At 43.1% G+C, this 19427-nt stretch overlaps 1 protein-coding gene across 2 annotated transcripts in view; it reads right to left on the bottom strand.

The window, feature by feature from the left end:
- The window catches only part of DRC7 (dynein regulatory complex subunit 7), a 1455099-nt gene that overhangs the window by 914848 nt on the left and 520824 nt on the right, over window positions 1–19427 (bottom strand). For both annotated transcript variants that reach the window (XM_044081324.1, XM_044081326.1), the window contains exon 9: window positions 19084–19156. In XM_044081324.1, coding sequence (XP_043937259.1) covers window positions 19084–19156 — 73 coding nt within the window. The remainder of the gene's footprint in view (window positions 1–19083; window positions 19157–19427) is intronic.

Here is a 19427-nt window from a genome sequence, read left to right on the forward strand (position 1 = left end):
GTCATTTCTTTCAAAGACTGATGTAATTTTCTCATGAGTGGTGGATTCCATGCATACATTCTACGACCATTTGATGTGTACTTCAGAAGCAAGTAGAAGAGTCCTGCAGTGTTAGACTGAATATTATTTACTGTTTACTGACATATGTTTACGGGTAAAGTACAACTGGGCACATGCCCTTTTTCAGTGGAGGTCCAATTAGAAAAGCTCCAAGGTATCATAATTAATGCAATCAATACATACAATAACACATTGTATAATGTAGTTTCAGTGGACACATGCCATAACTGTGTAATAAAATTTGTATTGATATTCACAACCATTAAGTATACAAGGCTTGTACTGAGACTTTACAGATAGAAGAGTAGTGTATAAGACAGGTAGGAGTAAAGTGAGGAATTAGAAGGAGATAAGCATATCTGTGTGTTAACTGAGAAGTAGTGATGGAATCGGTTTGGTTGTACTAATTAGAAGTAGGCATAATAGCTGAAGAAGTACAATAAAGTGAAGTATTAGAAAGGGATAAGCAGGTTAATGATTTAGTGCTTTAAAGGGAAGTATAAGAAAGGTGATGAAGGGTGTTAGAGAGCTAAGTCCCAGATGAGGAGCAGGGGCAAAGCTATGATGCAGAGAGGAAGACTTTTAGTAATGGTTTGAAAAGATGAAGGTATATGATAGACCTCATTGATATAGGAATTTTAGCTGAAGTTCTAGCTGCACAACTGGAATAGGTACTGACCCCAGCAGCCCTTTGTGGTTTGTAGATGGTAAGCAGTTGTTTATTATTTGACTGAAGGGGCCGATATGCTGCCATGGTTATGATGGCAAGTTCCAAGGATGGTGATGGTGTATTTTATGTCATTTGACATCCAAAGGTTACTCTTATTCTTGGTAAATCTTCAGTTTGTTTACAAACACCTGGCCACTATATGATGCTATGACCCAGCTGTTTACATTTTTATAGCAAACTTGTTCCTCTTCTTTCAGCTTTTCCCGGTTAGGGGTCGCCACAGCGGACCTCCGGTCTGCTAATGACTGGCAGTAGATTTTTACGGTGCTGACTTGCCAGCTCGACAGCCAACCTTCAACGAAGGCACGCCCAATGAATGTCTTTTGAATGCCACTCGACCACGGGGAGGGCATGCAGACTCCACACAGAAGGTGCTCCAGCCAACAATCAAACTGGAGAACCTCTTGCTGTGAGGTGACGCTACCGCTGCACCACCACGGCTATTAACTAATGTCTATTATTAGTATGTCTAATAGTCCGGTGTAAAAACGTGGAAGAAATTACCCCTTTTGAACCACAAAATAGAAATCCCTAACATACAGACAGACTAGTGTTTTTTCTCAGCTCTGAATGTAAGATACTATGAAGCATCATTTTTGAGCCATCCTTTCAAAATATTATATACTTTGGATACTAATGGATCATTTCTCATTCTTCTTTGGACAAGGGCAATGCTCACCAGTAATTATCCTAAATGATACAGCATTTGCCCACAGATAGATCAAGCAGGAGGGCTGCATCTCTGGATTTTATTATTTTGAATATTTTTGAGCCAGTCTTCTGTGGAGTATGAATGTCCAGGAGGTACTTATGCAGGTATTCCTATACCGCTGCACCACATATTTATCCATGCATCTATATGTATGTGTGTGTGTGTGTGTGTGTGTGTGTGTGTGTGCGAATATATATATATATATATATATATATATATATATATATATATATATATATATATAGATATAGATATATATCATCATCATCTTTCGGCTTTTCCCATTAGGGGTCGCCACAGTGGATCATCTCTTTCCATTTCTTCCTATCCTCTGCATCTTGCTCTGTCACACCAACCGCCTGCATGTCCTCTCTCACCACGTCTATAAACCTTATCTTATGCCTTCCTCTTTTCCTCTTACCTGGCAGCTCCATCCTTAGCATCTTTTTCCCAATATACTCATCCCTCCTCAGCACATATCCAAACCAACGCAATCTCGTCTCTCTTGCTTTGTCTCCAAACTGTCCAACATGAGCTGACCCTCTAATACACGGATTCCTAATCCTATCCATCTTAGTCACACCAAGTGCAAATATTAACATCTTTAACTCTGCCACATCCAGCTCTGACTCCTGCCTTTTTGTCAATGCCACTGTCTCCAACCCATATAACATAGCTGGTCTCACTACCCTCTTGTAGACCTTCCCTTTCACTCTTACTGGTACCCGTCTGTCACAAAGCACTCCTGACACTCTTCTCCACCCATTCCACCCTGCCTGTAATCTCTTCTTCACCTCTCTTCCACATTCACCATTACTCTGAACTGTTGATCCCAAGTACTTAAACTTGTCCACCTTTACCAACTCTACTACCTGCATCCTCACCATTCCTCTACCCTCCCTTTCATTTACACACATATATTCTGTCTTAGCCCTGCTGACCTTCATTCCTCTGCTCTCTAGAGCATATCTCCACCTCTCCAGAGTCTCCTCAACCTGATTCCTACTCTCACTACAGATCACAATGTCATCTGCAAACATCATAGTCCATGGGGCCTCCTTTCTGATCTCATCTGTCAACCTGTCCATCACCACTGCAAATAAGAAAGGACTCAGAGCTGATCCTTGATGTAATCCCACCTCCACCTTAAATGGATCTGTCACTCCCACTGCAGTCCTCACCACTGTCACACTACCCTCGTACATATCCTGTACCACTCTTACATACTTCTCTGCCACTCCTGACTTCCTCATACAATACCACAACTCTTCTCTAGGCACCCTGTCATATGCTTTCTCCAAGTCTACAAAGACACAATGCAACTCCTTCTGACCTTCTCTGTATTTCTCCAATAACACTCTCAGAGCAAACATTGCATCTGTAGTGCTCTTTCCTGGCATGAAACCATACTGCTGATCACTAATCATCACCTCCCTTCTTAACCTAGCTTCTACTACTCTTTCCCTTAACTTCAAGCTGTGACTGATCAATTTTATCCCTCTGTAGTTACTGCAGCTCTGCACATCATCCTTATTCTTAAAGAAGGTACCAAAACACTTTTTCTCCACTCCTCAGGCATCCTCTGACTTTCCAAAATTTCATTAAACAATCTAGTTAAAAATTCCACTGCCATTTCTCCTAAGCACCTCCATGCTTCCATTGGTATGTCATCTGGGCCAACAGCCTTTCCATTCTTCATCCTCTTCATAGCTGTCCTTACTTCCTCCTTGCTAATCTGTTTCACTTCCTGATTCACTATCCCCACATCATCCAACCTTCTTTCTCTCTCATTCTCTTGATTCATCAGCCTCTCAAAATACTCTTTCCATCTACTCAACACACTCTCCTCTCTTATGAGCACCTTTCCCTCACTATCCTTTATCACCCTTACTTGCTGCACATCTTTCCCAGCTCTGTCCCTCTGTCTAGCCAATCGGTACAGGTCCTTTTCTCCCTCTTTAGTGTCCAATCTCTCATACAACTCTCCATACGCCTTATTCTTAGCTTTCGCCACCTCTGTCTTTGCCATGTGCCTCATCTCCTTATACTCATGTCTACTTTCTTCATCTCTTTGGCAATCCCACTTCTTCTTCTTCCCAAGCCTCTTCCTCTGTATACTCTCCTGTACTTCCTCATTCCACCACCAGGTCTCCTTGTCCTCCTTCCTCTGTCCAGATGTCACACCAAGCACCTTTCTAGCAGTCTCCCTTACTAGTTCTGCTGTAGTTACCCAGCTATTCAGTAACTCTCCACTGCCTCCCAGTGCCTGTCTTAACTCTTCCCTAAACTCCACTTCACAATCACCCTTTTTTAACTTCCACCATTTAATCCTTGGCACTGCTTTCACACTCCTCCTCCTCTTCTTGATCACAAATGTCATCCTACAGACCACCATTCTATGCTGCTTAACTACACTTTCCCCTGCCATCACTTTACAGTCTCCAATCTCCTTCAGACTGGCCCTCCTACATAGGATATAATCCACCTGTGTGCATCTTCCTCCACTCTTGTACATCACCCTATGCTCCTCCTTTTTCTTAAAATACGTATTCACCACAGCTATGTCTATCCTTTTAGCAAAATCCACAATCATCTGACCTTCTGCATTCCTCTCCTTAATACCATACCTATCCATCACTTCCTCATCCCCTCTGTTCACTTCACCAACATGCCCATTAAAGTCTGCTCCAATCACTAGTCTCTCACCCTTGGGTACACTCACCACAACTTCATCCAACTCACTCCAAAATTTCTCTTTCTCATCCATCACACACCCAACTTGTGGAGCATATACACTAACAACATTCATCATTACATCATCAATTTTGAGCTTCATAAACATCACTCTGTCAGACACTCTCTTCACATCTAAAACACTTTTGGCATATTGTTCCATTAGTATAACCCTATCCCATTTCTCCTGCCATCCACACCATGATAGAACAATTTGAACCCATTTCCTAAACACCTGGCCTTACTTCCCTTCCATCTGGTCTCTTGCACGCACAATATATCAACCCTCCTTCTCTCCATCATATCAGATATCTCTCATCCTATACCAGTCATACTGCCAACATTCAAAGTTCCTACCCTCACTGCTACACTCATAGGTTCATAGGTTGGTACTAGGCTATCAGCCCTAGGGCCTATACAAGTCTAGCCATAACAATTCCCTGGCTATTTCTTCTCACATTATTTAATTTCCTGGACCCCTGTCTAGCAGGGCGACTGATGTGATCCCTGGGGTGAATTTCCTTTCTCCCATCCAATCGTCAAGGTTCCTCTTGAAGAGGTCCAAAGAGGCACTCTGCTTGAGATGTATGGGCAATCTATTCCAGAGTCTGGGGAGTCTCTGGGTCAGGAACCTATCCCTCCAGCATGTTTCGTTTATTGTGATGACAAGGTTTAGATCCCTGGAGCGTGTAGCTCTGAGGGATTGGGATTTCTTTAAGTGTAGCATGTCCAACAGCTCTGGGTTTGACATGGCCTTGTATGTTAAGCAGAGATCGCCTCTGAGTAGACGATATGCGACAGAGTATAGCTGGAGTTTTTTAAGGCGGTCAGCATAGGCCTGTGATTCTTTTAGTGAGGTATTTCTGAGGCCTTTCCAGTTGTTGCAGATGTCTTGAGAGGTACATACCAAATGGGGCGTTGTATTCTATAATGGGTCTATTGAGGGATGAGTACAGTGGGACAATGACCTCCTTTTTTCTGGATGAAAAGCCCTTCGTGATGAGGTGTGCCACATAGAAGGATTTCCTGACTGTTGTGGTGATGTGGTTATCGAAGGTGAGACCACTGTCCACCTGTGTCCCTAAGTCTCTTATCACACTTTCTGTGTTTAGTGTACTTCCACCTATATGGTAATTCATGGATACATGTTTTTTCCCAAAGGGGATAACAATACATTTCTTGGCATTGAGCTTGAGTCCATGGCTCTGGCACCAAGCATCTGTTTCTGTAAGGCCCTTTTGTAGAGTATCCACATCATTTGGGGATTCAATAATGGCTCCCAGTTTGCAGTCATCTGCAAACTTTGTTAGCCAGGGTTCCTTAGTGTTGACCTGTACTTCAGAGAAGTAGATGCCAAACAAGAGTGGCCTCAGGACTGAACCCTGAGGTACTCCACTTGTCACTTGTCTGGAGTTGAATTTGGAGTAGGCTACTTTTACAGTGTGGGTTCTATCAGTAAGTCATTTAGCAACCCATTGGGTGACATAGGGATTAATGCCCAACTTAGTAAGTTTATCTATGATTCCAGAGTGGGGGATGGTGTCAAAGGCCTTGGCAAGGTCTAGATAGGCTGTGTGGACCACCATACCCTTGTCCATGGCTCTGGAGACTGATTCAAAGAAGTCAATCAGGTTCAGGAGACAAGATCGGCCCTTCACAAACCCAAACTGGGTGGGGTCCAGTGTTTGAAGGTTGCCAATGTCTTTGTTTATAAGTTCCATGATAATAAGCTCCATGGCCTTGCAGATAAGGCTTGTCAGACTGATGGGACGGTAGTTTCCAGGATCCAAGGTGGATCCCCCCTTGTGGATTGGGATAACTGTAGCTCTGCGCCACTCAGTGGGCACGAAACCTGAGGTGAGGCTATGATTAAACATGACACTTAGGTGAGGTGCCAGTTCATATTGTAGTTCATGTAGTACCTTCCTCCTCTCTTCCTGCCTTCGGGCATGCCTTTGCCCTCCTCTTCTCCTTCGGCCAACAGTAGCCCAATTTCCGCCAGCACCCTGTTGGCTAACATTACTGGTGGCGGTCATTGTTAACTCGGGCCTCGACCGATCCGGTATGGAAATATGAAATTTCTGCGCCATAAATGTTGTGGCAGAATTTTTACGCCGGATGCCCTTCCTGACGCAACCCTCCCCATTTATCCGGGCTTGGGACTAGCACAAAGAAATGCACTGGCTTGTGCATCCCCAGTGGCTGGGTTATATATATATATATATATATATATATATATATATATATATAGATATATATATATATATATATATATATATATATATATATATATATATATATATATATATATAGATAAATATGTGGTGCAGCGGTAGTGTTTTTGCCTCACAGCAAAAGGTTCTCCTGTTCGATTCTCAGCTGGAGTGCAGGGAGTGCCTTCTGTGTGGAGTCTGCATGTCCTCCCTGCGGTTGGGTGGGCATTCAAAAGACATGCGTAAATGGGTGTGCCTTCACTGAAGGTTGAACATCACGCTGGCTCCACGGCGCTCATGAAAATCTACTGCCAATCATTAGCAGACCGGAGTTCTGCTGTGGCGACCCCTAACCGGGAAAAGCCGAAAGACGACAACAACATATATATATATATATATATATATATATATATATATATATATATATATATATAAAATCACATAAGACCAACTGTCCAACTCAGCCAAGATAGAAGAGATGGGGCAGGATTATTACAGAGAATGGACCAACACACTTACAGATGTAGCATTACAGTAAGTGCATATGTATCTTGTTTGGAAAGAGTAGAATCCACCCTCTGTAATTCAAAGGGCAGAGTCCCAAGCTGTTTCTTAAAGATGGCCCACTAGGAAAATACATCTCTGACAATGGCAGCCCCAATATCAGGTCTGGATTAGAAAATAATATCCAGTTTACACTATTAGGCAAAGTAATCCTAGAAGACCATGCCGTTGCATAAATATCATCAAGGATTACATTTCTTTAAACGGCTACCAGTATACTATCTAACACATTCACAACTAACTGCAGCACAAAAACTCATTCATCATTCAGAAAAATGGCCTGCATTAAAAAACATTACTGCCCTACTGTTCAGTAAGGGACCTCTGTTCTAGTAACAAATTCTTACTACTCACAAATAAGTCAAATAATGTTGCAGGAGACTCTCACTACTCCCAATATGTTGCTAAACGCTGGAATAGTATCCACACACAAACAAAACTCTCTGACAAACTCAGTAGTTATAAAACACTGCTTAAACAGCATCTTAACCAATCCTGGTCCTGCACATGCTCATTACTAGGTTAAGACATGCTCACCAAGATACTCTCCAAATACTCTCCTTAAAGAAAATACTTTCAAACTCTCACTGAAATGACAAAACAATTTTTATACATAACTACTGCCTATACAATCCACTAAGCTGCACGTGGGCTTTCTCTTTAGTAATTTCTATCTCTGTAAAATTTTAGTATGCATGTAACTACTGTAAGTATATATGTAAATAGATATGTAACTACTCTGTGTTTAACTGGAACTAAATATAATGCAATGCAAACAAATGGATCTTTTCTCTCAGGGCCTTTGCTGAAAATGGGTATTACCCAGTCAGGCTTTCAGGTAAACAAAGACAAATAAATAAATAATTATAAAGCGTTTAACACAATTCCCCACTCAGGCATAGTAGAAAAGCTAAATACACTGGGAATAAACCCATTTCACCTGCTAGATTGCCAACTGTCTCACAGGGTGTAGAAAATCAAAATAAGCGAAGTTACCTTCACAAAGAGACCAGTCACCAGTGGAGTCCCCCATGGTTCTGTGGTGGAACCTCTCCTGCTTGGCATATGCTTTTATGAAGTAAAAGACAATAACAAAGGGCTCTGGCTAAGTTTGCAGATGACTGTAACCTAGCAGCAGTCACTGAATCTGCAAATGACTTAGCCATCCTGCAGGAAGATTTGTTTCAAAAAAATAACTGGTGCCAAAATCATGCACTAAAACTAAATACCAAAAAATGCATTACTGTATCCTTTGGGAAGTCATCTGCTCCAAGGAACTACCACATTGACAACACACCCCTAACAGTTGACCCAGCTGTTCAGGATTTGGGAACCTATGTGGACAGTGCCCTAGCATTTGACCAACTTGTCTCCACTGTTGTAAGAAAGTCTCTCTATATTGCATAGTTTGTAAACAAAGGAATTGTGACTAGATCTAGGGATGTCATTGCCCCTTTTAATAAGCCCTCATTAGGCCATTCATTGAATATAATGCCCCCTTCTGTATGTATCTGTCCAGACACATGCAACAACTTGAACACCCACAGAGATACCCTACTACAAGGATACAAGGTCTAAACAAAATGTCCTACATGGACTGACTCAAAACCATGCCACTAAACCTACAGACTTGCTGAGAGCTGACCTGTATCTGGCATTCAAGGCATTCTTTAACCCAAAACTGATGGATTTACTTTACATCAGTAAGTCAAATGGCATGAGTAATACTCAGTCAAGGGATCTAAACCTCTTCTGTAACATCAACAGAACAGTTTGGAGGGAAAGATATATCTCACGAAGGATACCGCTGCTCTGGAACAGACTCCCATCCACATAAAAAAAAATGATCCCTGTCCATATTCAAGCACAACTTGAATCTCTGGATGGGAAACAGAAAATTTACCACAGGTCTGCCCCTTGTACTACTAATGGACAGAGGCAGCTCCCAAATGCTTTATCCCATACATGAATCCCCTCCAATTATCTAAGTCATTGGGGTAATACATAATTATTGACCATATGATGGGTAAGGCCAATCTGTAACCAGATGGGATAAGTTTTTTGAGCACAAAAAAGGGAAATTGGCTAGGCTTAATATGGCCTGCAAGAGCAGCTAGCCTTGTACTTAACTAGGAACCTAACCTGTGTAGCTACAGCTGTAGAAAACCTGAGCGTTGGCAATTTAAAGTAATAATTTTTGTTTAGTACAGTAAAACTGTATACAGCCATATATACACACACACACACACACAAAAAAAAAAAAATATATATATATATATATATATATATATATTTATATTTATGTATATACATATATATTTATATTTATGTATATACATATATATTTATATTTATATATAAATACATAAATATATATATATAAATATATATATATATATATATATATATAAAGAAGTTATGTACTCACCATAACGTTCCATCTGAGTAGGTAACTTCATTTGTAAGCAACCTGTGGGTATCGGATTCGACCTGGATCTGAGCCGGCAGCTTTCCAAGCTATAGATCTGAGCTCTCAGCTCCTCCCCATTACCCATAATAACCTTCTACCTCCCTCCAGTCCTCAGATCGAGTTTGCCAATTTATCAACCAACAGTTAAACATACTCGAAAGAGAAACGCTAACCTGATGCGTAACAGAAGGAAAACACTCCGTTATGAATATGACCACGAAACAGGCTAGGGGGAAGAAGGGGGGGTTGGTTGCTGACAAATGAAGTTACCTACTCAGATGGAACGTTATGGTGAGTACATAACTTCTTTATCTGAAGTAGTTAACTTCATTTGATCAGCAACCTGTGGGACAGAGTCCCCAGCTACCAAAAACCTGGGAGGTCCTCAAGGAAGGATATTCCAGAGCACTGCTGAACCAAAGGCTGCCCTACCTCTGGATATCAGATCCAGCTTGTAATGAGAAATTAAGGCATGAGAAGAGGCCCAAGTAGCCGCTGAACAGATGTCATCTAAGGGAACTCTTGACCAAAATGCTTCAGAGGTAGCCATAGAACGGGTAGAGTGAGCATGAACCCCCAAGGGTTCTGGCCAACCGGAAGCTGTATACGCGTGTAAGATGCACTTGGATATCCATCCAGCTAAGGTAACTTTCGTAACTGGCTTGCTTAAGGACAGCTTAGCGAAAGACATGAAAAGCTGCTCCAATTTGCGAGAAGCAGCTGTCCTGTGCAAGTAAAATTGCAATTGCCTATGCACATCCAACAAGTGCAGTCTATATTCCCCTTTGTTTTGGAAGTTGGGAAGAAAACAGGCAAATTGATGATTTGATTGATATTAGCCTCAGAGGCCACTTTAGGCAAGAATGAAGGATTAGTCCTGAGAGATGCTGTGTCCTTATGGAATAGCAGGTACGGGGGTTTTGTACAAAGGGCTTGAAGTTCAGATACCCTTCTAGCTGAAGTAATTGCAATCAAGAAGGCAGTTTTCCAGGATAAGAATTTTAAGTCAACGGAAGCTGCAGGTTCAAAGGGTGGACCCGTTAGGGCCTGAAGTCCCATGGGGGAACCGCATTCTTGACCGGAGGTCTTAACAGAAAGGTGCCTTTCAAAAAGGTCTTGCATATCTTAGCGGAAGCTAAGAGTCCAAGGTTGTCCCCGATGTGGATATGAGAAATGGCAGCCATCTGAACCTTCACAGTAGAAGAACTGGCCCCTTGATGGAAAATGTGGGAAAGAAATTCAAGAACTGCTGGAATGGGAGCCGAAAAAGGGTCCAAACCCCTATGTTTGTCCCAGATGGAAAAACGCTTCAATTTACTCTTGTAGATCTTCCTGGTAGAGGATTTATGTGCCGCTACCAGAATAGATTTTATGGAAGACGAGATACCGGGAGTCCTAGCCACTAGTGGAACTGGATCAACCAAGCCGTGAGCTTGAGGTCGTCCAGGTTCGGAGTTTGCAATCCCGAAGGATGAGAGATCAGATCCAGAATGGGATCTAAGACCCAAGAAGGAGCTATGATGTGAGACCGCACATACGTGAACCAGATCTGATGAGGCCAGAATGGGGCTATGTGGATTATTTTGCTCCCCAACCGACGAGCTTTCTGCAGAAATTTCATCATTAGTGGAAGAGGAGGATAAGCATAAAGAAGACCGGGTGGCCAAGCATGAACCAGAACATCTCTGGGACTCTCCCCCAGTGGGGGAATTAGAGCAAAAAATTGGCTGCATTTTGCGTTTGAAGGAGACGCGTAGAGATCGCAGCAAGGCTGACCCCATCTGAGGAAGATCTATTTCACTACTAAGGGGTTTAGAGACCACTCGTAAGGTGTGAGGATAGAACGACTCAGCTTGTCCGCTAGAATGTTGGACTGACCCGGAATGTGCGTTGCTATCAGAAAGCGGTTGGTGGAAATCGCCCATTCCCAAACTGTCATAGCCTCTCGACAAAGAGGGTAAGACCGGGTTCCTCCCTGTTTGTTGATGTACCAGACCACCGCCATGTTGTCTGTCTGAATTGCAATAGTCCCTGGAGGAAGAAGGTCCTGAAGGGCTTGCAACGCTAAAAGCACCACCCTCATCTCCAGAACATTGATATGCAGAAAGGTCTTTACAGGGGTCCACGTGCCTTGGATGGTTCTACCCATGCAATGCCCCCCTCACCTAAGGCGAGAAACGTCCATGGTCAGCGTGGTTTGGGGGTAGAGGCATCACAAATGGTCTCCCTTCCAGAAGCTCTCGGGAATGAAGCCACCAAAGAAGGGAGTTCCTGCAAATCCTGCTTAGGGGAATCAGTTAATCCAATGGGTGTAGGAGGAGGGACCATTGGACCTGAAGGGTCCATTGAAGGACTCTCATGTGCAGCCAAGCAAGAGGTGAAAGGCTGATGGCTGCCGCCATGGATCCTAGGGCTCTCAGGACTAATTCTGCGGGTGGGGCTGGGGACTGTAGAAGTGCTATTACATGGAGTGACAAGGTGCGTAATCTGTCCGCTGTCAGAAAGGCCTTGGACTGAAGCGTGTTTATCCTGGCCCCTATAAAATCCAGAACTTGAACAGGATGAAGAGAAGACTTCCTGAAATTTGTGGTAATGCCTAGATGATGGGCCAAGAGTAAAGAATAATCTCTGGCAGAACAGAGTAGATGCCTGGTGGGGACGGTGAGGAGCCAGTCGTCTAGGTACGGAAAGACTTGAATTCCCTGAAGTCTCAGGTGGGCTGCCACAACTGCCATGACCTTGGTGAATACCCTGGGGGCTGTGGTGAGGCCGAACGGAAGTACCCTGAACTGATAATGACTGGCCCCCAGCCGAAAGCGGAGAAACCTTCTGGATCGTCTGTCCATGAGAATGTGGTAGTACGCATCCTTGAGGTCTATGGAGCACATCCAGTCATTCTCCTGCAGAAGGGGGAGAATAGATTGTAGAGTGACCATCCGGAATTTCTCTTTGGCAATGAACAGGTTCAAGGCTGACAGGTCGAGAATTGGCCTTAAGTCCCCCATCTTTTTTAGCACCAAAAGGAACCTGGAGTAATTGCCCAACCTAGACTGCTCTGGGGGGACGTGTTGGATGGCCCTTTTTTCTAGTAATTTCTTTATTTCTGAAGCAGCAGCCTCCCTCTGATTGGGTGGGACATCAGGGAGGCGCCTCCCTAACGGGGGAAGATTCAGGAAGGAGATAGAGTAACCTCTGGATATTATTCAGAGCACCCAGCGATCTGTAGTAATGGACTCCCAACTTGCTAGATGCTCTGAAAAATGCCCTCCGACTGCCTCCAGAGATGGACAGTCTGGCAACCCCTCAGAGTTGCTGCACGGGTCAGTCAGAGAAGGGTTCTCTCGACCTGAAATTCTTCGGCTCCCCTCTGCCTCTGGGCTGGTGTCCACCTTGTCCTCCCCTGCCTCTGAAGGACGAAGGGTCCGGAGCAGGATGGGACTGCTGAGACTTCCAGAACCACATCTTCTTTTGTCCTCTCTGGTTCCTTGAGAAGGACCTTTGAGGAGCAGAGAAGCGGATTCCGACAGCAGACAGCATCTTCCCATCTTTCTTGCTCTGGAGTAGCGTGTCGCGGATGGTTTTGCCGAATAGCATAGAACCGTCAAAGGGAGCGTTCGCGAAGGACGTCTTGAAGGGTTCCGCAAAGTCGCAAAGATAGAGCCAGGTGTGGCGCCGCAAGGTGACCTCTGCTCTGCTGGCTCTAGCCGCCCCCTCCGTGGCATGAGAGAGAAGCTACATAGAAGTGTTTGATATTGACTTTAGAGTGGCCATGCGAGCCGAGAAAGTTAGTTTGTCCTCAGCCGCCATGGACTCTGGGGGAGACCCAGCGTACTCTTTTATCAGATCCCGCTGAAGCCTAATGACGTGTGCCAGATAATTCAGCGCCCTTATAGGAAAGGTGGCTGAAGCAAACATCCACTTTCCAAAGTGGTCCATCGTCCGAGACTCCTTATCAGGAGGATGGACCGAGGAACTTTCTTGTGCCAGTTCCTTCTTGATGGCAGTTGCCACCACCATGGCACCTACCGGGGAACCTTTATTCCATGCCGGTTTGTCAGAAGGGGGACTAAGGATTTTATCCAGTCTCCTAGGGATTGGCTCCACAGTGCCCAGCTCCTTCCAAGCCCTGGTAGTAATCAAGTCTAACAAAACAACGTAGGTAGCTGAAGATACTCCAAAAAAGCACAAACACGTTGGATAAAAATTTATAAAACGCAAAGCTTTCGGGAAGAACCCTTTTTCAATACTGAATACAGCCATACAAAAAAAGCAAATGCTTATATACAAGCCCAAGAACACATGACCGCAGCCAAGATCATGTGACAATACTTCACATTTAAAATCTTAAAATTACAAAAATAAATGCAATACAACAATAAATAAGACCTAACATATATATATATATATATATATATATATATATATAAAAATTCTAAAATAAATTATATAATATAATATGATATATTAATTTAATTATTTCATATTACGCTGTAATCTGGTAAGAATAGGCTTAATACTAACAGTATTATTAATACCTGGAGCATGGTCATCTCTCAATCGAATAATCCACTGATATTCCTTGGTTTCAAAGTAGTTATTAATATCACCTCCCCGGAATGCTAATGTAAGTAATGTGATTAGATATGTTACTACTTTTGCTAGTAAGATTGCTTTAGTCAAGCGAGTAATATATAAATATTGGCCTGTTTTAATGGCATCTCCGGATGTCTCTAGAATATTGATTAATAAACCGTCTTTTAGTTACAGGAACATGAGAAATCTTAAAAGTATATTATGTTATAAGGACTTTCGTCCTTCTATTTTTAAATTGGATAAGTCCTTATGTCGGATTTCTTGCTGTGGCACTTACAAGTGTCATAACTGTTCTTGTTGTTTGGATCTAATTGATACCACCGCCTCTGCTACCTATATTCATCCACATACTAAATGTATTTATAAATTTAATATTAAAGCAAATTGTAATTCAACTAATGTAGTGTATATGGCAAAATGTGTTGCCTGTCAATCTTATTATGTTGGCAAAACAACACGTAGGCTCAAAGATAGGATTATTGAGCATAAGTCAGAAATAAGAAGACAGTATGCCAATAATGCCTTATTTAAGCATATACAACTATATGGTGACTCACACGCTTTTAAGTTTAGAGTCATAGACTTAGTGATACCTTTGAGCCGGGTTTTATCCAATGTGTTTGTGCTTTTTTGGAGTAATCAAGTCTACCAAGGGGTCAGCTGGGGGAGACAACCAAGAGGTAGATGGGCCTGCGTCACATGCCTCCAGAAACACAGACTCATCTGAGGAAGGTTTCTGGGCTGACCACCCCCCTCTTATGCGCAGCATCTCCATAATGTCTCCAAAGGAGACGTCCTCCGGGGGTGACCTGGGGGAACCTTCCCCTTCCTCTAAGTCTGTGTCCTCCATGAGGGACTCGGGGGAGTCCAAGTGCCTCCTCTTACACTTTTGTTTGTGAGGGACCTCCTCTGTGGGACTGTTTGAGGAGGGCTCACCAATGGGGTCCTGTTCCTCTATGGGAACTAACTGGGATGCAGACGCAGGCTGCCCCTGGGGCCGGACGATGGAAGACAGGCCCATATGCGAGAGAGTGAAGGGTGGGGATCCGTAGCACGGACCAGGGTCTTCTAACTCCTCGACAGCACCCTCTCCACATCGTCGAAAGCAGAAGGTGAACCACTCTCCCCTGGCTCCGAGATTAGTCCCCTCGACTCTGACGTGAGGACTGGTGCCGGAGCCAATGCGATTGGACCAGAAAGGGAAGTGTTCTCCGACAGCAATGGAGCCGAAGACACACTCACCCTTGCGAATCTGAAGCTCGGCTCTCGGCCCCAAGAGCTCGGATCCAAAAGATGACCCGATAAACTCGAGTGTAAGGCCGGCATCGAAGTAGCAACTACTATCGGCGTCGACTCCCCGGCATGGAGACAACTCAGATCCGACGGCTCCTATACCTGATAGTGGATCGGAGAAGGAGCAATGGATGCAAAGAAAGGGGCCGAGCTCCCTCCCGGAGGGGGCGAGGCAGGAGCACTCCCATCTGCATCTGGGCCTGCAGGAATTGACACATCATCCGGTCCATATCTGCGTCGGACAGACTCCTGGTAGACCTAGAAGAAGTCATCGAGGCAGGCCGGGAAGGACGCCTAGATGACCTCGAGGGTGACCGGGACTCCTCCTCCGGCTCCGGAGAGAAGCGTGGAGAAGGGAGCCGAAAGGGGGAAGACCTGCAAACCCTCACAGGGGAACAAATCAGTTTAGCCGGCAGAGCCGAAGGGGCTGATTCGGCCCACTGCTTATGGCTCTTGTGCCTATCCCTCTCCTTTACCTTCACTCTGTGCCCTCTCCTTTACCTTCACTCTGTGCCCCTTCTCTTTCTTAGAAGAGTCCCCCTCTCCCTGGGAAACAGCGGGAGGTTGAGTCCCAGCCAGGGGAGAGGGAGCTGTAGGCTGGACAGTCGCAGCCGCGACTGGCGCCACTGAGGGAGAGGAGAAAGAAGAATCCGGGGGCAAGAGTCCCGCCAGGATTAGCTTGTTTCTCCTGTCCCTCAGAGCCCGGGGGTTACAGGCCACACAAATCTGGCAGCCCGATGTTAAGTGGGCTACCCTCAGGCAGAGAACGCACTGAGTGCGGCCATCCGCTGGGGACAGCTTATGATCAGCACATTTTGAAAAAAATGGCCTTAGGGCCCTCGGCCATCACACACAAGCACACACCGTAACACACACAGTAAGGGGAAGGGAAAATACTAATTTACCACTAAAAGTAACTAAAAAAACGGTTTAACTTAACTACGGATCTACTACACACACTCACTCACCAAAATCGCTACGATTTTAACAAAAAAACTCCTAAATTCCTCTCACCTAAAACGCTAACGGCTCGTCCCTTATGCTTCAGAAGCCGCGGCAAACCAGATCTGAGGACTGGAGGGAGGTAGCAGGGTATTATGGGTAAGGGGAGGAACTGAGAGCTCGGATCTTTAGCTTGGAAAGCTGCCGGCTCGGATCCAGGTCAGAACCGATACCCACAGGTTGCTGATCAAATGAAGTTAACTACTTCAGATATATATATATATATATATATATATATATATAGATATAGATCTGTATGTGTGTGCATTTATATATAGTAAGTGTAAATGCAGAGATCTTGTAGCCTAAAGTGTTAGTAGAAAAGGAAACAAAAAGTTGAGTGTTTTACCTTTGGAGTTGTCTATCTACATAGTACCTTCAGCTGGAGATAAATAGCCATGCTTAAAGAAAACAAGCATATGGATGCTCTGATTCAAATCTGATACAACTACAACTTTGGTAGGGTTACCACCTGTCCCACTTTGTGAGGAACAGCCCCTCTATGGGCAGCTGTGTCCTGTGAAAAAAAAAAAAAATGGCAAATGTCCTCAGATTTTAGGACAAAAATATTTCCTAAGTTTTCTTTAATAGTTGCATAAAACAATTTTTATCTGAAACACCTAAACATTATATGAAATACCATAAGCAACTCAAATGCTACAAGAACAAGGTTTTATTTTGGTAAAAAAAACAAAAGTTCTATCCTTTGTACTAGTCAAGTATATGTTTTGTCCTTTAAAATCTAACATTTCTACAAAAAATGTCCCACTTTCAACATTTGAAATGGTGGCAACCCTAAACTTTAGGTGTAAAAGGATTGGCTGCAAGAGAATTCTGTCTTTGTGAAAGCTCAATTAATGTGGTTCAACAAAAAGAGCAATGAATTTGGTAATCCTTACAGCTCAAATAATAGCTGCAAAGAATAAAAGTTTTCAGGATAAGGTATTTGTAATCAGTAATAGCAACTAGTTAAACATGCTTGAAAATTCAGAGGACCTAACCACTAATGATAACAGCTGTGGTAAAAAGGATCAATTTACACGATGCAGAAATATGTAATTCAGAAACACTTTAGCTTTAATGAGGAAAAACCTCATTATCAACTTATTTACATATCTCTGAATTGCCTGCAGTAGTTTGTATTGACGACCCATCCATAGTGCTGGCACAGCCCCCCCCCCCCATTCACTCTCTCAAACACATTCAAATACACACACCTTTTATCATTCCCGCATTCTTGCTCTTGTGCCAGAATTAAAGCTTTAGCAAAGGTCACATTCTGTACAAATGTCTTTTATCCACCAGTCAGATTGCACATTTAGTTAAAAATTAATGGGGGAAGTGGTTTGCCAGTCACACTAATTAGTTACCTCCTTTAGTGAAGATGATGAGGTCTATGAACAAAAGCAAAGCTTTCCTGCAACAAAAATGGGTACTTACGTATTATCGCAACCAGGTTCTAGTGTACTATGCCTTATAATCCTGGTAGCAGTAATTTCATTATAAACAAATTCCTACATGTGGGAAATGTTACCACTGAATGTCAATGCACACAATGTCATCATACAAGTATTATTTTCTGCCTTCATGCATTTTTAATTTAGATTAAAATTGAAATGCTTAACCATTTACCTATGGGGCCAAACCAAAACACAGAAACTGTAAAATTTGGATATTCACGGACTGATAACTCCCACTATAGTTTCTGAAAAGGAAGCCTAGCTACATTTTTCATTCTGTGTTTGGAGAAGGGTAGTCTTAACTGGAACCTGTCCCAGGAACCAAGCATCTTAGCACACACTGTGCTTCAAGCGAACATCATCCTGGTGTCAAGCCTGCAGCCACCTGTGCCACGTTAGAAGGGGGGGTTAGTCGGGCCTCCATGTTTAAATGTGGTACTTCGATTACTATCTACAAACCATTTACATGCAGATGACACCATAACACTTTTGCAGTTTTAGTTGCAGTCATGCTGTTTACCCATATGTACCATGCACAACCACTTGTTTAGAACCGGTTTGCAATAATATGTAAGTACCCAAAAATATATAGAAAATAATTATTTTATAAAAACCATTAATCAAACAGTGGTACTAAAAGCAATACTATATTAAAGAATATGGTAGTGATTTGCTTTTTAATTAATGCAAGAAAAGGTTATTGTTTTGTCAACTACTGGAAGTGAGACAACCCCTCCTCTGCATACTTTCCTTGTCTCATACCTCATTGACTAATATAACCTGGTCTGAAGTTGCACAACATCAGGTTAAGTCAAAAATCACTGTGCATTCAAATCCGTTTAATGGCTTGGTATATTCTAAGAATATAAACCTTGACACACACACACACACACACACACACACACACACACACACACACACACACACACACACACACACACACACAAATGAATCCCAATTTGAAATCAACACTTCTGAAATAAAAAGGAAAATATTACTTATGAACAAAATAAGAGAGGATGAAGTGAATAGTTCTGGAAGTGTTGGCATAGGACTGACAGGCTAGACCTGAACACTGTTGGAAAATTGTGCACAAATTAAAAAAAGTTAAGTTATACCCACAAGTTACTGCTACTGCAATCATTTTCCTCAAAGTAAAATTTTCAGCAAATCTTAATTGATATAGTCTTACACAAATTATATATTAATTCATCCTGTCTTCTAAGGTAGGCATGCAACAACAATGACTATACCTTTGAGTGTCATGTCGAGCTTAGGAACCCAAGACGGCGGCATTTCAAATATCATCTCCTCTTCTTTCTCTTCCTGAAATAAAGACAATTCCCATTTAATGACGGGCATGGGAAAGATAACATGCTTATGAGCACAGAAAGGAAAGTGAAATACTATACTAAATGCTAACCCATCTTCTGAAGAGAAAACAGGGAGGTTCTAATAGCAACACCAGCCTGCTCACGATATACTTAAGAGTTTTGAGGGGCTGCTTCCACAAGACTGTGGTCCACATTACCACAGGTAGGAATGTCGCACCCCAACCAGGTTTTATATCATCAGTTTCCACAACATCAAGTCCCAT

The sequence above is a fragment of the Protopterus annectens genome, chromosome 8.part0 (genome assembly GCF_019279795.1).
Source record: "Protopterus annectens isolate FY-2018-M chromosome 8.part0, PAN1.0, whole genome shotgun sequence".
Lineage (NCBI taxonomy): Eukaryota > Metazoa > Chordata > Ceratodontiformes > Protopteridae > Protopterus > Protopterus annectens.